The following is a 19,532-nucleotide window of genomic DNA, read 5'->3' as shown; positions in this document are numbered from 1 at the left end:
GGGTGATTGATCCTTGTGCTGAGGTCCACTGAACCGTTGATGTAGGCCATTCAGGTGACTTGCAAGCAGAACTGCCCCTGTTAGAGGCTGTCCCAGCTTTTGCAGTTCCCTCCGGGATTATTTGTCTCCGTGGTGGTTGCTGACCTAACAAGGCCTTTCTATGGCAAAGGCAGTTTGAGAGAAGGTCCAACCTTTACTTTGTTTCTTGGAATCTCACTTAGCAGTGGTTTGGCTGTTCCCTGGCCATCTCACCTACCTGCATTCGGTTTTGAGGAAGACTGTTACTTCAGTTCTGTGTCTTTGTAAATTGCTTGTAGCAGCTAGTGCCACATGGGCTCTGGGGATCCTGGTAATCTGAAAGCTTTCTTGTCCCTCTACCTTATTAAGCCTGCAACAATTGGGAGGTCAACCGGTCTTAAGTATAGAATTATATTTTTATTGATACTCTCCAAAGATAATAAACGAGGACTCCCAGTTCAGCTCAGGGAAAGGATAGAGAAAGGAAAGAGAAGGAGCATAGTGCTCATTACCTAGGAAACAGGTAACTGAAAAACTGAAACCTTAACATGCTATTCCTTGCCTGAACAGCAGATTGGATGGTGGGTATGTACCAAACTCAGCAGAAGGCTATGTGTAAGGATATGTCCAGCAGTTCTATCTGTAGGAAAAGCTCATTTAGACTCCCCAGTGATCTGTTCCCATCTCTTTCTAAATACTGCTGGATAAGAGCCCCTTCTGGACTTGACAACCCCGATTTGAATTACTCAGATGAATCACCATGGAGAAACTGAGTCATCCCATGTCTGTAGAGAACAGAGCAAGATGGCTTTGTAGAGCCTCAGGACTTTCCCTATCAGAAGCAGTAAGCTGCTGCAGCTGAAACCAGCAGTAAAAACATTTAGATTTTTAACAGTGAATACAGCTGTTATTCACCTTCCATTTAAGTTGTAAACTGAAAATTGCCACTCTAAATCAAAACTTATGGAACAAACCAAACATATATAAACTCATATATGAGACAGGATGACACAGATTTTCAGTGTATTGCAAGAAATTTCTTGAGGCTTAAACAGTTCTTTCTGCACAGCTAATTGTGGATGTGCTCAGCCTCTTAATTGACCCTAAAGTTCAGAGAGGGGGAAAAAAAGACAATTCCTGCATATTTCTCTCGACTGTGAAAATATCAAGTCCATTGGGGATCTACCTGAAATTTCATTTCTATTCTGTTGTTCAAGCAACTGCATCTTACACTTTCTTTTTTTTTGACAGGAAGTGGAAATTTCCTTATCCCCAAGTGTATTTTAATGACTCACAGTGCTTGCTTCATTTTTGTAAGAGTTCAATATTCTATTTAATGTGTATGCATATTTACCTCTCATTACTTTTCCATATGTAGTTATGAGACTTATTTTATTGACATTATGTATTGTATATGTACACACTGAGATGTAGCAGTTGCTACTACAAAAGCAGCTGCCTATGACATGTTGTCAGAATAAAGCAAAACCTCAAGTGCTGTTGTTGTTGATTTATAGAATTAGGTGAAAATGAAGAGTCTTTTTTGCTGTTTTTGAGTAAGCAGAACCTGCCTGTGTGGACTTCTTTACTTAATGTGTGCCTCACAGTAAGAGCTGCTCCTTGGGTGTAATTGTTAGGGGTCCTGAAAAGGTGTATCCTGGCCAGGTCTTCATTTCCTGCAAGCATGCTTAGCTGCCTTACAGATGTGGCACAACATTGTCTTAAAGTTGTTCTGTGAGACAATTAACATTTATTGAAGTGCTCTTTTTTTGCATTGGATGTGCCACTGATTTCTTAAAACTTATGCATGAGTCAAGATACCCAAGATGAGATTCACCACCTATGCATAGGCAACAGATGTGCCTCAAGGTGTCCCACCTGGCCTCCTGCTGTTGCTCCAGACAGAGGCACATGGCTTTGGCCACAGTCCTGTATCATACCTGCTGACTCTGTGGTCCTCTTGAGCACCCTGTGGCATCTCCAGTGGCAACAGACACATGTGTTTTGGCAGCTAAACCCTGCCCCTGGGGAGCGATCCAGTTCCAGATTGCAACACTTGAATGTGCGTGTCTGTGCTCAAGTTGGGTCTCCCCAGACACTAGTGCTGAACTGGGCAGTGTGGTCTGAAGGGCCAAGACAGAAACCCATCAGTTCCTTGGGGGCATCTGTGGTCCTTAATGGCTCTGATCAGCCCCATCTGGGACCCCTAACCCTGCACATGGGCCTAGGAGTCCCATTTTAGCTCAGCCCTGGGCACACAGTCCCTCCCTAAGCCATGCCATAGGCTGCTCCCCATGCCTAGGGGACCTGTGCTTCGGCTGCATCTCTTGCTGCTCCCATCTAGATCTCCCAGACAGACCCTGGACCTGGTTCAAAGCCTTGCTAGGTTGTGGGGGTGTCAGTGAAGCCTCTTACCAAGCCCTGGCTCTGCCCGCCCAGCCCAGACCCTGCAGAACCATCAGTGAGGGCATGGTCTGTCCTGGGGTCACTTGTGGCTCCTGGCACAGCCCCACCAACTGAGTTGAGCAGCTGCTGTGAGTGAGGGCTGTGAGTCAGTTGTCTAAATGTTGGCATCTGTTGCCACTTGGGAGGCCCTAGTGTGTCCTCCCTGGCTTCCAAATGCTGTTCAACAAAGCTGGCAGGTCCCTTAGGACCAGTCGCATTTGCCATTTGTGCATGTATCACAAATGGTGCTAGACAGCTATGCTGAGTGAATGGTTTTGACTATAGGTTTATCTTAATTGCCCTCCTGACTACACAGGTTGCACTGAAGAGATCTACATTGGCCCTAAGAGAGGCACCCAACTCATGTAGACAGTGATAGGTGTCTGGAGATGAAAAAAGGACATAATGAAGAAGGGGAGCTTCAATATGTATTATAATCACATGAAATTCAGTCTGTGTTCTGCCACACCTTCTTTTCTCTAGGAATTATTAGGTACTCCATATATTTATTTGACCATCTTTAAACGTACCTTATGTCCTCCCTTTAGATGCCTTCATTTTACTGATCTTGTACATGGGCTTGAGATGGAGAAAAGAATTCAGGCAGTAAACAAAAAGTGTGAGCTTTAAAATTACTCTGAATGGGAGACACTATTTCTCCTTAGCTGATAACTCAGATTCCTTTGGTTGTCTGTGAAATCTCATACTAAACTGCAGGGCGTTCTTGATACTTGTTAAGCTACAACATATCGTTGGTTCAATACAGCTCTGTCCATAGGAGACTCCTTTGCTAAACAAAGGTGTTGCCAAATGCTGTCCCTGATAGATACTTCGAAGTAAACCAGACATAGGAAAACACAATCTAGACCAGTGGGAGGGAGCTTTTTTCTGTGAGCCATGAAGTGTTTGCTTTCAGGGGGACTGCATCTCACAGGCATCTTTTCAGGGGCAGTCCCAAAGCGTACTTCAGATACTGGATGACCACTAAGCCTAATACAAGCAATAGAATGTGCAAAGTATTTGGGAGGCTATGGGAGGGATTTCTCTGCTGTTTACCATTTCATCCTGAAATGTATGGTTAATAATTATCTTCTGTCTAAGGGGCCATTTTTCCCAAGGCAAGAAGAAACATAGTGTACCATTAAATCTCATCTCAACCTCATTAATTTCCAATCAGGCAGAATACCCAGGAAGGTGAGGCCCCCTGTTTCATGCTACAAAATTATCTCTGCAGGAACAGCCCAGATCTATTCCAACTAATTCCTCACTTCAAAGGACAGTGCAGCTGATCCGATGTTTTGCTTTTTTTAATTCTGCCTATTGATTGCTCCAAATCTAAAGTCTAAACCATTGTCACACTGGGCTGATTTTGATTGCCCCTTGGATATAAACTATTATGCCTCTGCAGCTTTAGTAACAGTGCTAATTGTTTTCTCCCAGGAAGTGCAGTTGAATGATCAAGTTATTTCTGACTATTTTTAAAGCAGACTGGTATATGTTTCTATAGGAAGCCTTTGGGATTACTAACCCTGGGGACAGTTGACATAGCCCAGCTATGGGATTTAACACATGGATTGAACATGTTGCAGTTCACAGCAGACATTTCTGGACAGTTTTCTACCAGACCTGTTAATGCATAGCTTATATATGTTATTTAAGAATATTGTTAGGGATATGCAGCTATAGGCATAAATAGAGGCCAAGTACATGTTCAGAAAGTCTAGCTTGACATTTAGTATGTATAGATTACTTTTAGCCATAGACTTGTAGACTCTGCAGTTGCTGTCTTTGCACACCCCAATTTTTCATTAAAACCATTAGTCTGGGCCCTGCATGAGGACATGAGTATGCTTGTAGGAAGATGTGATAAGTATGAATGTAGGATCTAGCTCGGGGAGGGAGAGCTTTAGTTGTGAGGCAAGAAGGTTGGAATTTCATTTAAGGAAGGTGCCAAATGTTTTCTGGTCGGTCCTCATCTGAAACAGAGACCATTGGTTCAGTAAAAGGGTTATTTAGTTAGTTAAGCATCACTGCAGACACTGAGCTTTCTCATCTGGCTACAGGGAGTCACTACTAACACAGAGCAGAGCTTGCTGGTTCTTACCTTTAGAATTCCTACTTTTTGGACTAGATCAAATTGTCTAAGGAGCCTGTTTGATTCGATGCAGTTTACTTCAACTCATCATGTTACTTAATAACTAGCATTATGAAATTCTTACTCTTGAGCCTTCTTAGTGGCTGGACCACAAATTTTTGTAGGTACTGGGATGCGAAAAATCTCTGTGTTTCCAGAGAAGGTTGCAAATCCAACTTTTTTCAAGTGATGCACTAGACAAAACAATTCAAAACCCAAGTCTCTTACAGCTTGTAGAAAGAGAAAAGAAGAAATGTATTTCTTTATGAAAAAGATTCCAAAATTTGGGTGAGAGTTCTAGGAACTATAAGGAAACTGAGAAATGGTAAAATAGTGTACTCTGATATGCAGATATATTTCATACTGAATTATGGATTTTTCCTAACAGCCTCTTATTTTGTTAAGCTTTTCTTAATGCAATAGTCCTTTGCATTCATCCTTCTGAGTTCCCTAAAAGGCCTACTAGTAAATACTACCTAAAGTGCTTGTGAACAGAGAGACAGTGCTGCTTTACATTGTGGCTAATAACTGCACATTACAATAAAGGCTGTCTTCCAGGCGATACAGAAAATGCTTTCTTTTGAGCTCTGTCCCTTAGCAATGGAATGACAAAATTGCAGTATAAGACTTAGAGCTGCATTAATAATTATCTGGTATGCATTTCTGTGGGGCAGGTTATTAGTTAACCTATGCTCCAGGTTCAGAATTGACAGTGCTCTTGACTCTTGCTAAGTGGAGTGATTTATTTGGTTTTGGTATCAAGCACATGCTGTGCTGCCTTTTCCTGTAAAGATGTATTGTGTTTACATCCTGTATGTGACATGATAGAAAAATCAAACTCTTCTGTTCTGCCTGGAATAAATGATGCCTGGCAAATAGGTCATGTGATTCCAGCTTTCATGGAGGGAAGGTGGCCTTTAATTTCTGAGTAGTCGCAGCGATTTTTCTAATGCATCAGGAAGTAAAAGCTGGTAAGACAGAAACCATGTTTTTTTACGGTTTTAGTCATTAAGTTTTTGTAGATCTCATCAGTCTTACAGCCAACAGTGCTATGGCTCTCATTGTCTTAATTCCAGTGCTAAGATATGCTTAAATACTAGTCTTTGAAAAGAGCACCAAAACTAAATATACACAAGAATTAGTAGTACTGAAAAGGCCTAATGCTGCTGTAAAAGTGTGTAAGACCTGTGGCTGTAGATGACAGGATCTTGAAACACTGAGCCTCCTTATCTCAATGGGTGCATGTGTCTTTACCAGCTACATAATACTGACCATGTAATAAGACCAGAGAGTGGAAAAGGGGATCTGACAGCGACACTGACTATGTGCTAAGCTGTTCAGAGTAACAAGTTGTTGTTTGGGACATCACTGTGGAGAGCTGAGTTGATTTTCCTAATGAGAGATGTTGTTTTGGGTTGTTAGCATGCCTCCCTTGCTCTTATGTGCAGTTTAACAGGATTGCCTGACAGATTTTTGGTAATTTATATGTTGAGTTTGACCAGGTGAGCTAAGAGCACTGATTTCTGGTGCTGGAGCCTGGTGAGAACATGCCTCCTGTTATCAAACAACCTGACTGCGAGAAGTTTGCTATTAAGTATGCTATTGAGATTTCTCACTGGAATTTTCTTGCATATTATGAAACTCTGACTCATTTTGCTGCCTCATGTAGAACAAATAAAAGAAATTATGAAATGGTAAAGAAAGCATTAGTGCTGTCTTGGGAAATCTCATTTTAGAGGAGCACAACATCTGTGAAATGACACCTACTTTTCATTCTCCTTCAAGAAACTGCCTCTCGGTTAACAAAATGGATGGCCTTAATGAAGATACATGGAGGAGTGGTTTCAGAGCCACCAGATGCTTTCATCTGATAGACCAGAAAGGAGAAAGAGTGTGTCAGTAAACATCAAGAAGGGGCAATATTAAATATGTAACACTCTTTAAAACAGTGCTTTTTAAAACCTGTATGTCACAGTTTGCAAGATGTGCAGAGCCAGCAATGCAGTATTTTCATCCTGTGAATATTAATTAGTCTGTTAGGTGGTAAAAGTATATCTATCTTCACTAACAGTGAGTAGGTGGTAAAAGTATATCTATCTTCACTAATAGTGAGTTTGCTATAGAAAAATGTGTAGACCAGAGGTACGTTTTGCTGAATTCACAGGGCTGAGGACTTTTGATGCAAATTTTTATTTCTGGTATTTTATAGAAAGGTCTAATTCTGTTGCCATTGAAACTGAGGTATTACCTCTCAAATTCAGTGGGAGCTGGCCCTTGCACATGGATGCTTTAATGTCACGTCTCATACAAGATTTGCTAATAAGGGAAAATTCATATGGCTCTATGCTGCTTAGATATTTCAGTGGTTTGTGGCCTGTTAATAACCCAGACTGAAGGAGATCCCTGTTAAAATTATTCTTTTGAATGAATTGTCAGAATTCATAACAGCACATATGGCAAAATATTTGCATCATGTTTTACTGCTTTGACTTTTTCTTGTACATTTTCCTGAGCAGCAGTTGCTGATAATGCATAATGCTAATCAACCTCAATAGAACTCATAGTGGTTTAGGGTACCAGTTGTAAAACTACACAGCAGTACAGTTATATAAAACAGTGTTTGAGCAACGTGTGTCCCTGACATGCCATTTGTGGTGTGCTAGTTAGTCCTAGTGACAAAACAGCATGCGTGTGAGTAAATACAGACCTTTTACTGGACATGAGGGCACCTATCAGGGTTCTGAGTCTTCCAGCAGTGGTTTGCTGCACCTGAAACATCAGAAATTCTTTAATAACTAAAAATTGTTATTGTATGGGCACCTGTTAAGCTGGACCATGATGAAGAATCAAGTTGCTGTATCTACTTCCCGTTTTCACCACAAGTGCTCAGGCCAAAGATCATTTCTATACCTTCATGAGACTTCTCAGATTACCAGGGATCCTCCCAGGAGGAGACTGCCGTGCATAGAAAGGAACTTCCCTCCTCTTTCTGCTGCATGTTTACAGATACTCCTTTTCAGATCCAATAGTGAGAAATTCTGCCCCCAGGTTCAATCTTTCCTCTACGGCAGTGTTGTTCACTTAATATCTTGCTCCGTGGAAAGCAGACAACTTCTGTCATCTCTCTGCCTCCCATTCTAGTATGGAAAGAAGTAGAAAGAAGTCAGCTTCTGAAGTGTGTTAGGATGCTACCATGTTATGTAGGATGATAAAAGGTGTCGTTATGATGCATTAGGGTAATACTTTTTACTAAATAGTATTAAGATGTATACGTATATTTTCTGAAGGGACACAACATCAAGCTACCACTACTTTCAGAACTTTCTATTGTGTTATAAGTAATTAAGCCTGAGGTTTAATCCATTGATTACTCAACCTGTGCCTTTCTAGCCCCTACTTTGATATGCAGCTTTGATCCCAAAGCAAGGGAAGGGTTTGTCTTTCCTTGGAGCATCAAATATGGTCCCAAACCAGAGGCAGATTGGTGGGCTGGGTGCTCCTGTGATCTTGCTGTTACTCAGCAGCTTCTCAGATATCGCCCTGGTGGACCTATTCCCATGGTCAGAATTTAGTTGATTAATGGATTTAGGTTCAAAAAGGAGTTTCACTTCAGATCAAATCAGTGTAAAAGCAACCTTCTGTTCATTGAATCTGTAAAGTGAATTCAGTCTACTTTCTAAGCCCACTCAGGCATTTTTACCTTCTAAATTCTTAAATATTACCAGGACATTAAAAGAGTTGCTCTCACAGTGCATTGCAATTTGGGGTTTTTGATCCAGTTCTGAAGGCCTTCAGTTCCCTGCAGGGGTCTGGGAGAGGCAAGTGAATTTCGTGGATGTAATCTGCATTACAATGTGTCTACTGGTGAGGCAAGTGAGTATTTTTTGAGAACCACCATCTGGGTTTAATGTGGCCACAGGTAGATGGATTCTAAGCCCCAGACGGTCCCTTTCAACCTGAATTTCTTATGATCCTCTGTGTCTGAATGCTCTGAGCATTGCTGTTGCTGATGGCAAATCCTTTATGGATATCAGAAGTCCTTTGACTTAAGTGGAGTGATAACGGCTTAAACCACTTGAGACTCTGCCTTCTGAAGTATTCACACACGCACCCTTTTGGGTTCTGACTTTCACATGAAAAACATGAGAGAAACTCCAAAGCAGTCAGTCATATTTTGCAGCTGATTTTCCCATATGGTGTAGCTATATGTGAGAAAATGTGACTGAAAGCTGATATTCCTATAGTTTCTAGCTGCTTAAATAAATAAATTGAAGGATATTGGGAACTGATAAACGTGGAGCATTTCCAAAATCTTCAGGCTATGGAAGATATCCTGGACAACAGCTTTTTAGCAATAAAGTATGTGCTATAGTATAACACAGATTTTGTTGCAAATCCTAGGAGCTGTGAAGTCCAACTTGTGATACAGTCAGATATAAAGTAAAGCAACCCATTCTGTTTTGTCTATTCTGAGTTTTTCAAAGGCTGTTGGTATAAGATAAAGAAAAATAATTTTGATGTATTTGCCAAAGAAACAGTTGAGATTTCACAGCAGACTGCAAGATGCACTAGCCAAGCTAAACAAAATAACTAATGCTATTGGTTTTTAGTAGCTATTTGGTGCAAAATATTAAAATGTTAAAATACTTGGAAAACTGTTTGCAAAAGTAGTAAGCCGTTTATGTAAAGGCATGGATTTTCTGCAAGTCTAGACTGGCTTCACATGAGTGATTTCCAGTGGAGGTGCACTGTTCTTGATTATACTTCTTTGTGTTTCAGGTGAGGACATTAGCCAAGCTGACTTGAACTGGACCTTGGCCATAAAATATACTTGTCTTTCTTTGGCTGGAATTCTTCCCTGTGCAGATGACTGAGAAAATAAACCCAGAAATTTTAGCCTAGAGAATACACTATGCATAACATCTTGGCCAGGCCACTTTTTCTGTATGAACCTGTGCATGCTCGCAACGTGTGACACTTTTCATCAGATAGCTCCTGAAATTGCTTTTTGTTGTTAAGTTTGACATACTGTATGCAAGTTTTAAGGCATAAAATATAACTGAAATGTGTTTTCAATACCATAACTGAAATGTGTTTTCACTTCCTTCCTTTTTTTTGTTTTTTCTTTTCCAGGCAGAGGGTTCCAGGCTCCAGAGAGAACTGAGAGGATATTTAGCAGCCATCAAAGGTGATTTTTAAGTTTTACATCATGTTTTCATAAAGCAAACATTTTTAAAATATTGAGACAGGTAGGCTTGTTTAAGGTATACAAAGACAAATACAAGTAATACTGCTTTTGTCATTAGTAGTCCACATTTCTGCTTTGGATCCGGCACAGGCTCTTTAGCCTGTTGCTAGGGTTTCTGCACCTTCGATGTCAACTCATGTGTGTACAGTCTTGCGTGCACGGCTCATCCTTGGCTGTCCAAGGGAATAAGAGTTGGTGACTGACAGACAGTAATGGCTTCTTGAGATAAATATATATATGTCATAAACACATATATATATATGTGTGTTATATTTTTAACCTGGCTCCAGTCCAGTAGGGAAGATGTTACAAATGAGTATTACCATCCCTGGAAATCACTGTGTCATAATAAAGATTCAGCAGCTGTTGACAGGCAGGGAAGAAAGCTCTTTTCGATGGGAATTGTAAAATAGGGAGCAAAGCAGTAGCTTAATGTCTTTGACCATCTATTATTTGCTGGATGGGCTGGGCAAGGAAAATCCTGTACCAGACAAAAGATATTTTGCCATGTAGGGATTTGCACAATGTCTTTTGTTCTTAGATGATATTTCAGCATCAGTCATTTTTGAGGACCCATTGGATGCTGATTTTACTTTCTTATTTTTCAGTCATCCCTTCCCCACACCTATTATCAGATGGATACTCAGAAACAGCATGATGAGGCTGTTTGTTGGCCAGATGGCTTTTCTGTCATGTAGGCTGACTGTTTACATGATGCTTTGATTTTCATGTTGCTGACAACAATCCTCCTCTCCATGTTTAGTTTTCTTTCTCTCTTTCTCTTCTTTTCCTAGTACTCTGTGCATTCGTGGTCCTTTTGCTTGTTTACTGCCTAGTGGGCTACTCTTTGCACCAAATTTTGTTTTTAACTTGGTATGAAATTTTCATTGTGCAAGTTTTTGCCTTTTTAGCCATGCTTTTCTGTTCAGCATCTTTCTCTTGTTGCAGCCTGTAAGTCCATATCTGAAAATAATTAGGACTGACTTTCTTACTGAGAATGAAAACTGTTTGCTAGCACCTCATTATCTTCATGTCTTAAAAAAGACTCAGTCATAAGCAGCTCACAAGAGCCTTAAAAATATTATTCTCCAAAGCCAACAAGCCACCAGTGGGCATCCTTGGCAGACGTGTTGGCACACCTTGGTGCTGTGGAGTGAGAGGACAGCCCGAGACAGTAGTCCCCAATACACAGCTCTGGCTGGGACTTCCCCAAAGCTGACTAGCTCAGCAGTGGCAAAGACCTTTCCAGATTTTAGATGGCAGAAGCAGATCCAGCAACTGCTACAGTCTCTTTGTTGCTACTCTTTGAAGGGTGGCCATCATTAAAGGGTTTCGGGGTGGCTATGCACAAATGCATGGGAACCCCCATATTTAGGCACTGGATTGGGATTTCTGCACCTAGGACATCTGAGCCTTGGAGGCACACTGTCATCAGGGGCTCATTTTGCAGGGAAAAAGGTCAATCATATAATTGGAAAATAATGCACTTGACAGCCTTGTACTTTTACAGGTGTGAGAAAAGCAGTTCATTTTAAACGGTTTCAGGAACTGGCAAGATAGCTAACTTTAACTAAAAGGATTTTATGAATCTGGTATGTTGTGAACTCCAGTATGAGTTTCATTTTGCTGTATGACTTTTGAGTGACTGGATATTGGAAGTTGGAACTACAAGGTCCGGGGCACAATTTAAGCAAGGAATGGTCAACTGAGCCTTCTTATGACCCTCTATCCCTTCATTTTAATATACTTGACAGTTTCAGGTTTAGTATCACACAGTCTTTAAAGAATTTTTGCTGTATTCATAATCCTTCTCTCACTCAGAGGTGCTTCTTAGTCTTAGCTGGGTCTTGATCTTTACTGCTGGTTACTCAGGGACTCGGAGGAACCATGTCATAAAGCTGTTGAACTTGTGAATGGCTTTTATGTGCTGTTTTATTTCACCTGCATGATAGTTTAACATCTGCTATGTATCAGTGGTGTTTGTACTGACAAGACTGTGTACTATCCCCCATAGCTATAGTCATCTCATGCCTCAGTCTTCTGTCTCTTCCAGTCTCCTTGGCAACATGTATCTGGGTTCTCTACTTCATGGTTTGTTTGGTTTTTAAGCTTTTGAGAGCTGTAGGTGACTTGAAAGGTTTTATGGGCCATTTATTAAAGAAACCCTAAATTAACTTTGCATTCTCTACCCTGAGCTCTTTGCAAGCACCAGTGCAGATGGGGAGATATAAACCTGGATCTGCATGCAGGTGGCAAGCTGGCAGGGGTAAAAAGGAATCCTGCATCACAAAAAAGAAGCACTGTACTTTTTAGGTGGCTTAATGTAGTGAGAAATACTAACTGGTCTACAGGAAGGGAAGGGGAGATTTTGGAGGTCTGTAAGCAGTTTTGCTGCTTAGTTGTCAGTCTGTGGCAGACAGAACTGCACATATCCTCCAGACACACAAATCTTAAAATCAATCATGTAACTTCTTAGAAGCAATAAAACTATTAATCATCTTTCTGTAAAATTTAGTAATGAATTATGAAATGATTGAATTGTTCCAGTGGAAAATCTAGTGGGTAACTAGCAATAACAGATCCAACCCTTATGGCAGGATAGGTCATTTCCCCAGAGAACCACACATGAAGCTCTCTTCCCCACTCACGTAATTAAATATTAAGAGCCAGACCAAGGTGCCTCACTCCATCAGGAAAATAGAATTTTCTCCATGTTTCAGCCTAGATTTCCCTGCTGGGGAGTGAGGAAACCCCACAGTGTATGGGTCCTACGGCCAACATGGAGTCCCAGGCCAGTCTCAATTTCCATGGGAGCTTGACTACATTGAAATCATGATAGCAAAGAGTCACCTACCCTCTGCTGTCTCTAGGGTGCTTAATGGGAATGTCTCTGCACCACCACCCCCAGGATCCCTACCACATGGGGGCCTCTAGGAGTCCTTTGGGGTTCCAGGGAGAGAGACTCTTTCCCATAGAAAGAGGGATGATTTCATCAGAGAGCCTCAAACTTAAGTAACTAGGCTATTTAGCATAATTTTTCCTAAGCGATTCAATTATTTTGGCATTTGTAGTTATTAAATAAGTGACCCAATTACCAAGAAGTGATACTAAATTAAACAATTGATATTAAATATAAATTTCTAATTGTTCACCAGCAGTAAAAATTCTTTTCAAATTTCTTAGTACTTTAATGATTTGCTTTAAACAATTTATCTTTCTCAGTGATAGCAGTTAAAAAAGCAGAAAGAGGCAGCCTGCAGTCTATGGCTGAGACACTAATCCTCTTAACTTTAGTGCTGAATAATGCATAAAAGGTATCAGTGCATCAGAAATAATTCTATGTGAAAACCAGCCAAATAAAAAAAATATTATTGCACATTGTAAGTTTATGCTCACAGGCATGAAAAAGAATAGGAGGCCACTGGATTGGTATTTACCCATGCACTCATTTGCGTTATTGCAGTAAACCTAGTATAGATGCAGGAGGAGGGGAGTAGGACAGATGATCCTGGCCTGTGGAAATTTCAGACTGAAGCCCCTGACTGAAGAAGCCAAGTACTGTAATGCCAACTTGCCTCATGCTGCAGCTGGATTTGATTGACATTTTTTATGGAAGCATGGTAGAATGGAGGATTACTAGATTCTTAGAACTGAAACAAGTGTAAAAGTTTGTGCAACTTTGATATGACTTAATATGGGATATTAAGTGTCTTTTACTTATTCTCTTGAACAGATAATATGCCTCAGTCCTGTAGTACTTAAAAAAGAAAGCCTCCGTAGGAAAAGGTGCTCTACCCAAGCCTGGTCTCTGACCGAGCTGAGTGTAAGCTGCACGAGGGATTAGCGAGCAGCTGTGCTAGCCTGCCTGCCGGCAGAACGTACGTGGCGGGTTTAGCATGCAGCGTGCTTAAGGGCAGAAGTTCAGGTATCAGAAAGGATCAAGCATGAGCAGGGATATGGAAACCTTCCTGGTCTGTGCATTCACCCTGAGTGGACAGAAGCAGCCTTCTTCAGCATGGCAATACTGTGCTGGTTTTGTCTTACCTCCTAAGGTGATTAATTTGCAGTGGCATTAAAGATTTTAAATGAGTCCTGCCTGAAAAATATGTGAAGATTATCTGTATTTTACTGTAATCTGCCATATTCTAGGCAAAAAATTCCCCTTTATTCAGGAGCCCTTTCTTAGGTGGTGATACAACATTCTAAGCATTAACCACAAAGGAGGAAAGGAAGAAATGCATCTTAAGTTCCTGTTCTATACCAATTCTCTGAGCTGAGCTCTGTCATTAAAAAGCACCTCCAAGACAATCCCTGAAGAGATCAAATACTCTGTTTTGGGTCAGCACCTTTTGATTTAAGGGTGAAAGCTTGTACCCTCTGAACACCAGTTTCCTTTGTACTTGTTCTTCCCCTTTCCCACACCATTCTGTCCCTTGAACCCAAGGTTTGAGAATAGCCATCTACTTTCAGCTTTCTCAGTATAATTTTTCCTATCCTACCCATTCCATAGACCACCATTTTTATATTAGGAAGTGTGCATTACTGCATTTATTTTCCTTTTGTATCTCAAGTGTGTGTTTTGGAGTGCATGGTGGAATAGCTACTGACTAGGTCAAGTCTGTTCTTCTAGACATTCAAGTTTCAAATTCCTCTTCAACTCCTGAACATTTCTTTGTGCAGAAAACAAGCATTGATGTTATTCCTAAATTCAGCCACTGAGCAGTTCAATCTGAAGATCATTCTAGAGACATTTTCAAGACAGCACAGATTTTGCAAAGACATTGAAATAAAGTTGTCATTTTAAAATTACTGATTCTGAACTAACTCTAGCATGCTAGGTGAGATCAGCTTGGTTTCACTGAATTCAGAACCATATTCATCATCTAATGTATCGGCACTCCATCCAAACGGAAAGGCAAACCCCAACGCCTTCACTGAGGGCAGTAATTTATTCACTGTGGTCAAACTGATCTCACTGAAGATAGATTTAGGCTCTTTCTCATAATATCATTGAAGCTATTTTACATTTAAGCCAGCTCCTCTGTGCATTACAGAGTGATAACCATCAATAATCCCCATTCTTGTTTCACCTCTGGTAGCAAGAGCTCCAAAGCTGGCTGATGCAGTTTGGTTTAGCACACTTCTCTGTAGACACCACCCCGCTGCAAGCATAAATAAGCGCTGGGCTCCACATACTTCTAAACCTACCGGGTGAGCATACAAGATAATCATCCTTCATAAAATCAGGTCCATTATGGCGCTTTCCCCAAGTTCAGGCATATCTTTTCCCTAGAGACTGTCTCAGCTCTTGCCAGTCCTTTGTTTCATTATGAACATACCTTTAGGTCACCATCATTACTGTGGGCACAAGAATAACAAGCTCAACCATTTTCACTTTACATGTGAAAGCTCCTGAGACTTAAGTATCTTTGAAAACAAGGAAACGGAGAAATCCTGAGATATGTTCTACCTGTGTGCCACCTCCCCCATTCTGGGCAGCACTTTTCGTTAACACAGACCTCTTCTAGCTTTTCTCCTAAGTCCATTTTTACAGCCAGCTATTCCCATAAATCTCTGCCATTTTAACCATGCCACCCTGGAAATGCCTCCTCTTTCAGACAGTTTGGCATGGTACTCGTTATGGACAAGGTAGGAAACTGATCCGTAGGGTGGAAGAGCTGAGAATAACCAAAGGCAGGTCACTATTAGATTGTCTTCTCAGTGATAGTCTTTCAGTTGAATATTACATACCTTTAGTGGGCAGGACTATCCTCTGAGTTGTTATTCATGTTCAGATATGTTTAGTTCAGAATAGAAAATGGAATCCTTAATCTGGTAGAAACTTTTTCTCTGCATATAAGTATGGGTTAATCCTTCTGTAAGGGACTTTTCTCATTGACCTGGGGAAGCTAGGTGAAAATAAACGTTTTGTTTCAGCTCTTGAAAACAATATTCTAAACATGCCAGAGGGAGTAGTATAGTGGGTACTCGTGGGTCAAAATAAAGATATTTAGCAAGTGTTTCTTGTATGTTGCAATTATATGTTCCTCATTCTCTCTAATTACAGGCATGCAAGATGCCTCAAAGAAGCTTACAGAGTCTCTTCATGAAGTGTATGAGCCAGATTGGTACGGACGGGAAGATGTGAAAATGATTGGAGAGGTAAGATGTGTGGAAAGAGGAAAAAAGTATTTTGGCTGCAAATGGATTAATCTAAGCTGTTGAAAAGTGTAAGTCTGAAATTTCCCTTAATGCTTCATTGCATGTAAAATCCTGTTTTCTGAGCATAGAAATTATTGGTCTTGTGAAATGCACCTCCTGCTGACCAGATACCACATTTGCAATGTCTATTTTACAAACTAGCTGACATAAGCTCCCACTGAGGTCAACATCAGTGTGAGCAGAATTGGTCCTGATAGCGACTGATTGACAAGTTTGTACAAGGTATCTTACATGCAGTTTTACAGTCAGGATTCTCAATTCAATTGAATGTTAAAAATTACCAAATCTTTTTATCTTTGTGTGCTATGTAACAGCTGTTGAACCAGTGGCACTAAACAGGGTATCTGATGGAACACTCACCTCGCTGACAAGAATCTGGAATTTAAGGGTAGATTAGGCTGATGGACACTATTCATTTTAGTCTTTTTAGTTTTCTCCAGTGATTAGAGAAGAACAGGCTTTTCTAGAGGACATTGCAGGAATTTGACTTGAGGTGCTCTGAATTGCCTGCTTAAACAGCCTTAATTCTGGGGGAAGTCAGCAAATGTGCTGATGGTGACAAGAAAGTGCAAACTGTTATCAGTGCAGCTTTTAACCACTTGACATTCAGTTTGCAAGACCTCCTGGATAATATAAATAACAAGAAACTGGAAGACAGAGCACTCTTCCCAAGTCTGCATAATGATTGCTTTTCTTTTTTATGGCTGCCTTCCTCTGCCCTTCTCTGCTGTGGAAGGCATGATGTGTTTTTGATTTTAAAAGCACACGACTTCCAAACTGTATAAGTTAAGATACCATACCATTTATATTGGTTTAGGTTAAACAGCTGGAAGATGTCTTGCTGCATATTGCTGTAGCACCTCATCTTGTATCTGTAGACTACTAGATTTTACACTCGGAAACTTGCAATTGTGTGTGAAAGGACCAAAATTTGGCTCTTAATCTCTGTTAGATACAGGGATAAATGTTAGATGTGTCTTCTTCATAAGAGACTCATGTGGGCAATATTAAAAAATCTCTGTTCCCAGTATTTTTCCCTATATAATCACAAATGTAGATTTATGCATCCCTCAACCTAGAGTAAAAAAGAATGATATATTTGTGCAGTCCAGATATAAATGATCATTCCAAAAGGGGTCCATTTAAATTACCTTATTCTGTATGGTAGGAAAGTTGATAGCTTAAAGGACTCTTCAGCAATATTTTTTTGAGCCCATTAGCTTTCAGAAAATCTTCATGATTTTAATTTGTCCAAAATATGTATCAGCAAGATAGAAAGGCAAATGCACAAGACTGGCAGTTGCTTGCTATGATCAAATGCTGTGCTGCTCTGTAGACCACTGTGATTAAATATTGTGTTAATAAATGAGGTATTTCTTTTAAGCATGATTAATAGATTGTAATAATTCATTAGGGACTCTGTTAGGGTAGGAAATGAATGAACTGAATGCTGGCATCACACAGCATTTATAATATGCCCTATAGTAGATCATGACAAAACAAACACTAGGGAATAGCTTTCCGGACTTGCTGGTAAGGATTACAGCCCTGCAGAGCAGTGCTTGCCCCCTTTAGCCTCCCTCCCATCAAAGGAGGAAGTTCAGTGATTTTTTAAATGTGCAAAGAAAAGGGGGATCATGGTGTTTAACATATGCTAATGACTTGTTCAGTTGAGAACAAGTCGAGCACTATGTCTCTGTGTAACAGGATTTGCTTCTGGCAAGGAATATCACCCTGCTCCCCACGGGATCGTTGTCACATCAGCTGCACTAACATGTTCCTAAACACCGGAAAACTACAAGGAGTGTTTCCTGGTGACTACCCCAGAGCTGTAAAGAGGGCTGGAGAAAAGCACTGTAGCTTCGGGGGGGGGGGTGGTGGTGGTGTTTATTTTGCCTGCTGACGTTGGCATGTTTCATATGTGGCTTCCCAGTTCTCTAGCAGTGTGAGGTAGAGTTCTTGTCTGTGTATCAGCCATTTCATCAAATGTACCTTAATGGCACAAAAAGTACATGATGGAAAGACCTTTCTTAGGATGGGTCTCCACAGCTTTTATTTTAAAAATGACCAAGCAAAACTAAGCTTACAAATCCTTGAACTGATGGGAAACCTGCTTTATTTTTTCCTTTATTTTATTTACCCTTCTACTTTCAGTTGTACTTCTTTTCTCTGTAAGGAAGGTTCATCGCCAGGGAAAATACTTAGGTGTAAGAACTAGGACAGCTTCAGATTCTGCGTTGTTGACCCTCAGGGACCTGAAACCTTGAGGAAGACCTTGAATCCGTGATATCCTTATTTTCACATAGCAGTTACTATTTGAAAGAATGAAAACACAAACTAGTTATTAAGCTAAATCTTCTTTTGTTGTGATTTAGAACTTGCAATGTCAAGCTATTCCTTTTCACTTACCTTATAAGTGCACGCTGATTTATTGCCATAAAGAACATTTTAAAACTTCAGAAAGGTTAATCTTTACCAATTACATTTGTATTTCTCCTAGGTTTGGAGTGGAATTAAAGTACTAAGCACATTTTTCTCTTTTCTACCTTTACAGAAATGCGATGAACTTTGGGAAGACTTCCACCAAAAACTGGTGGATGGGTCGTTATTGACTTTGGATACATATCTAGGACAATTTCCTGATATCAAAGTACAGTAATGATTTCCTGTAAAGGACAATTTGTAAAATCACTGTTGAGTCATAACAAAATAGAAAACAACATTACAAGAAAAACAAAAAAAGGGGGGGAGGTGGAAGTCATTCTCTTCTGCAATGTAAAAGATGTTGTTCTGTAAGTAAAGCCCTGACATTAGGCTGCACTGATTTTCCAAGTGAACAAAAATATTTTTCATGCAGTAGTACTTGGAAGTAAATTAGCCTTTGTAGATAGAAATTCTGTTTTTTCCTGCTTCTATTTATTTGGTATGAGGTAATTCTCACTGACTTCAACAGGGACACATTAAGCTCTTCAGCTGTTAAAATGCCAGACAAATTAAAACATGAAAAGCAGGGCTTTTATTATTGGCCAGGTGTACCTGTGGCTATCTAAATACCTTTCTCTTAAATAAGCCATGGTTCCTGTCTTTTAATTAGTTATAAAAAGATTTTGTAATGCACATCAGAAGAAACTATTATGCAGATTCTAGCCTCTCCCAGATGCCTATCCAGTGTATAGTCCAGGGAGATGGTTGCTAAATGAAATGTATGGAGTTAAAAGAATTATTACAGGCGAGATGTAGATACTTTTATATTTGAATGTGACTGTATGGACATAGCTGGAAGTTCTTTGTGATGGTTTATAATTGAGTAGGTATGACGCAGTCATCCGCTTTGTCATTTACATCAGGGACTAAAGCAAAAATAATTAAAAAATCCCAACGTTATTGACATTCAGTCTCAAACTTGCTTGTGAAACAAACTGCATTTATGCCCGCTCAGCATGTGGAATTTACATATAATATATA

The 19,532-nt window shown here is 40.2% G+C and overlaps 1 protein-coding gene across 7 annotated transcripts in view; it reads left to right on the top strand.

Annotated features, from left to right (window-relative positions):
* The window catches only part of AMPH (amphiphysin), a 121,266-nt gene that overhangs the window by 58,962 nt on the left and 42,772 nt on the right, over positions 1-19,532 (top strand). For all 7 annotated transcript variants that reach the window (XM_049816839.1, XM_049816841.1, XM_049816838.1 and 4 more), the window contains exons 3-5: positions 9,731-9,785; positions 15,913-16,007; positions 18,622-18,717. In XM_049816839.1, coding sequence (XP_049672796.1) covers positions 9,731-9,785; positions 15,913-16,007; positions 18,622-18,717 — 246 coding nt within the window. The remainder of the gene's footprint in view (positions 1-9,730; positions 9,786-15,912; positions 16,008-18,621; positions 18,718-19,532) is intronic.

Source organism: Accipiter gentilis, chromosome 14 (genome assembly GCF_929443795.1).
Source record: "Accipiter gentilis chromosome 14, bAccGen1.1, whole genome shotgun sequence".
In the NCBI taxonomy this organism is placed as follows: domain Eukaryota; kingdom Metazoa; phylum Chordata; class Aves; order Accipitriformes; family Accipitridae; genus Astur; species Astur gentilis.
This window is presented reverse-complemented; position numbering and strand designations above follow the sequence as displayed.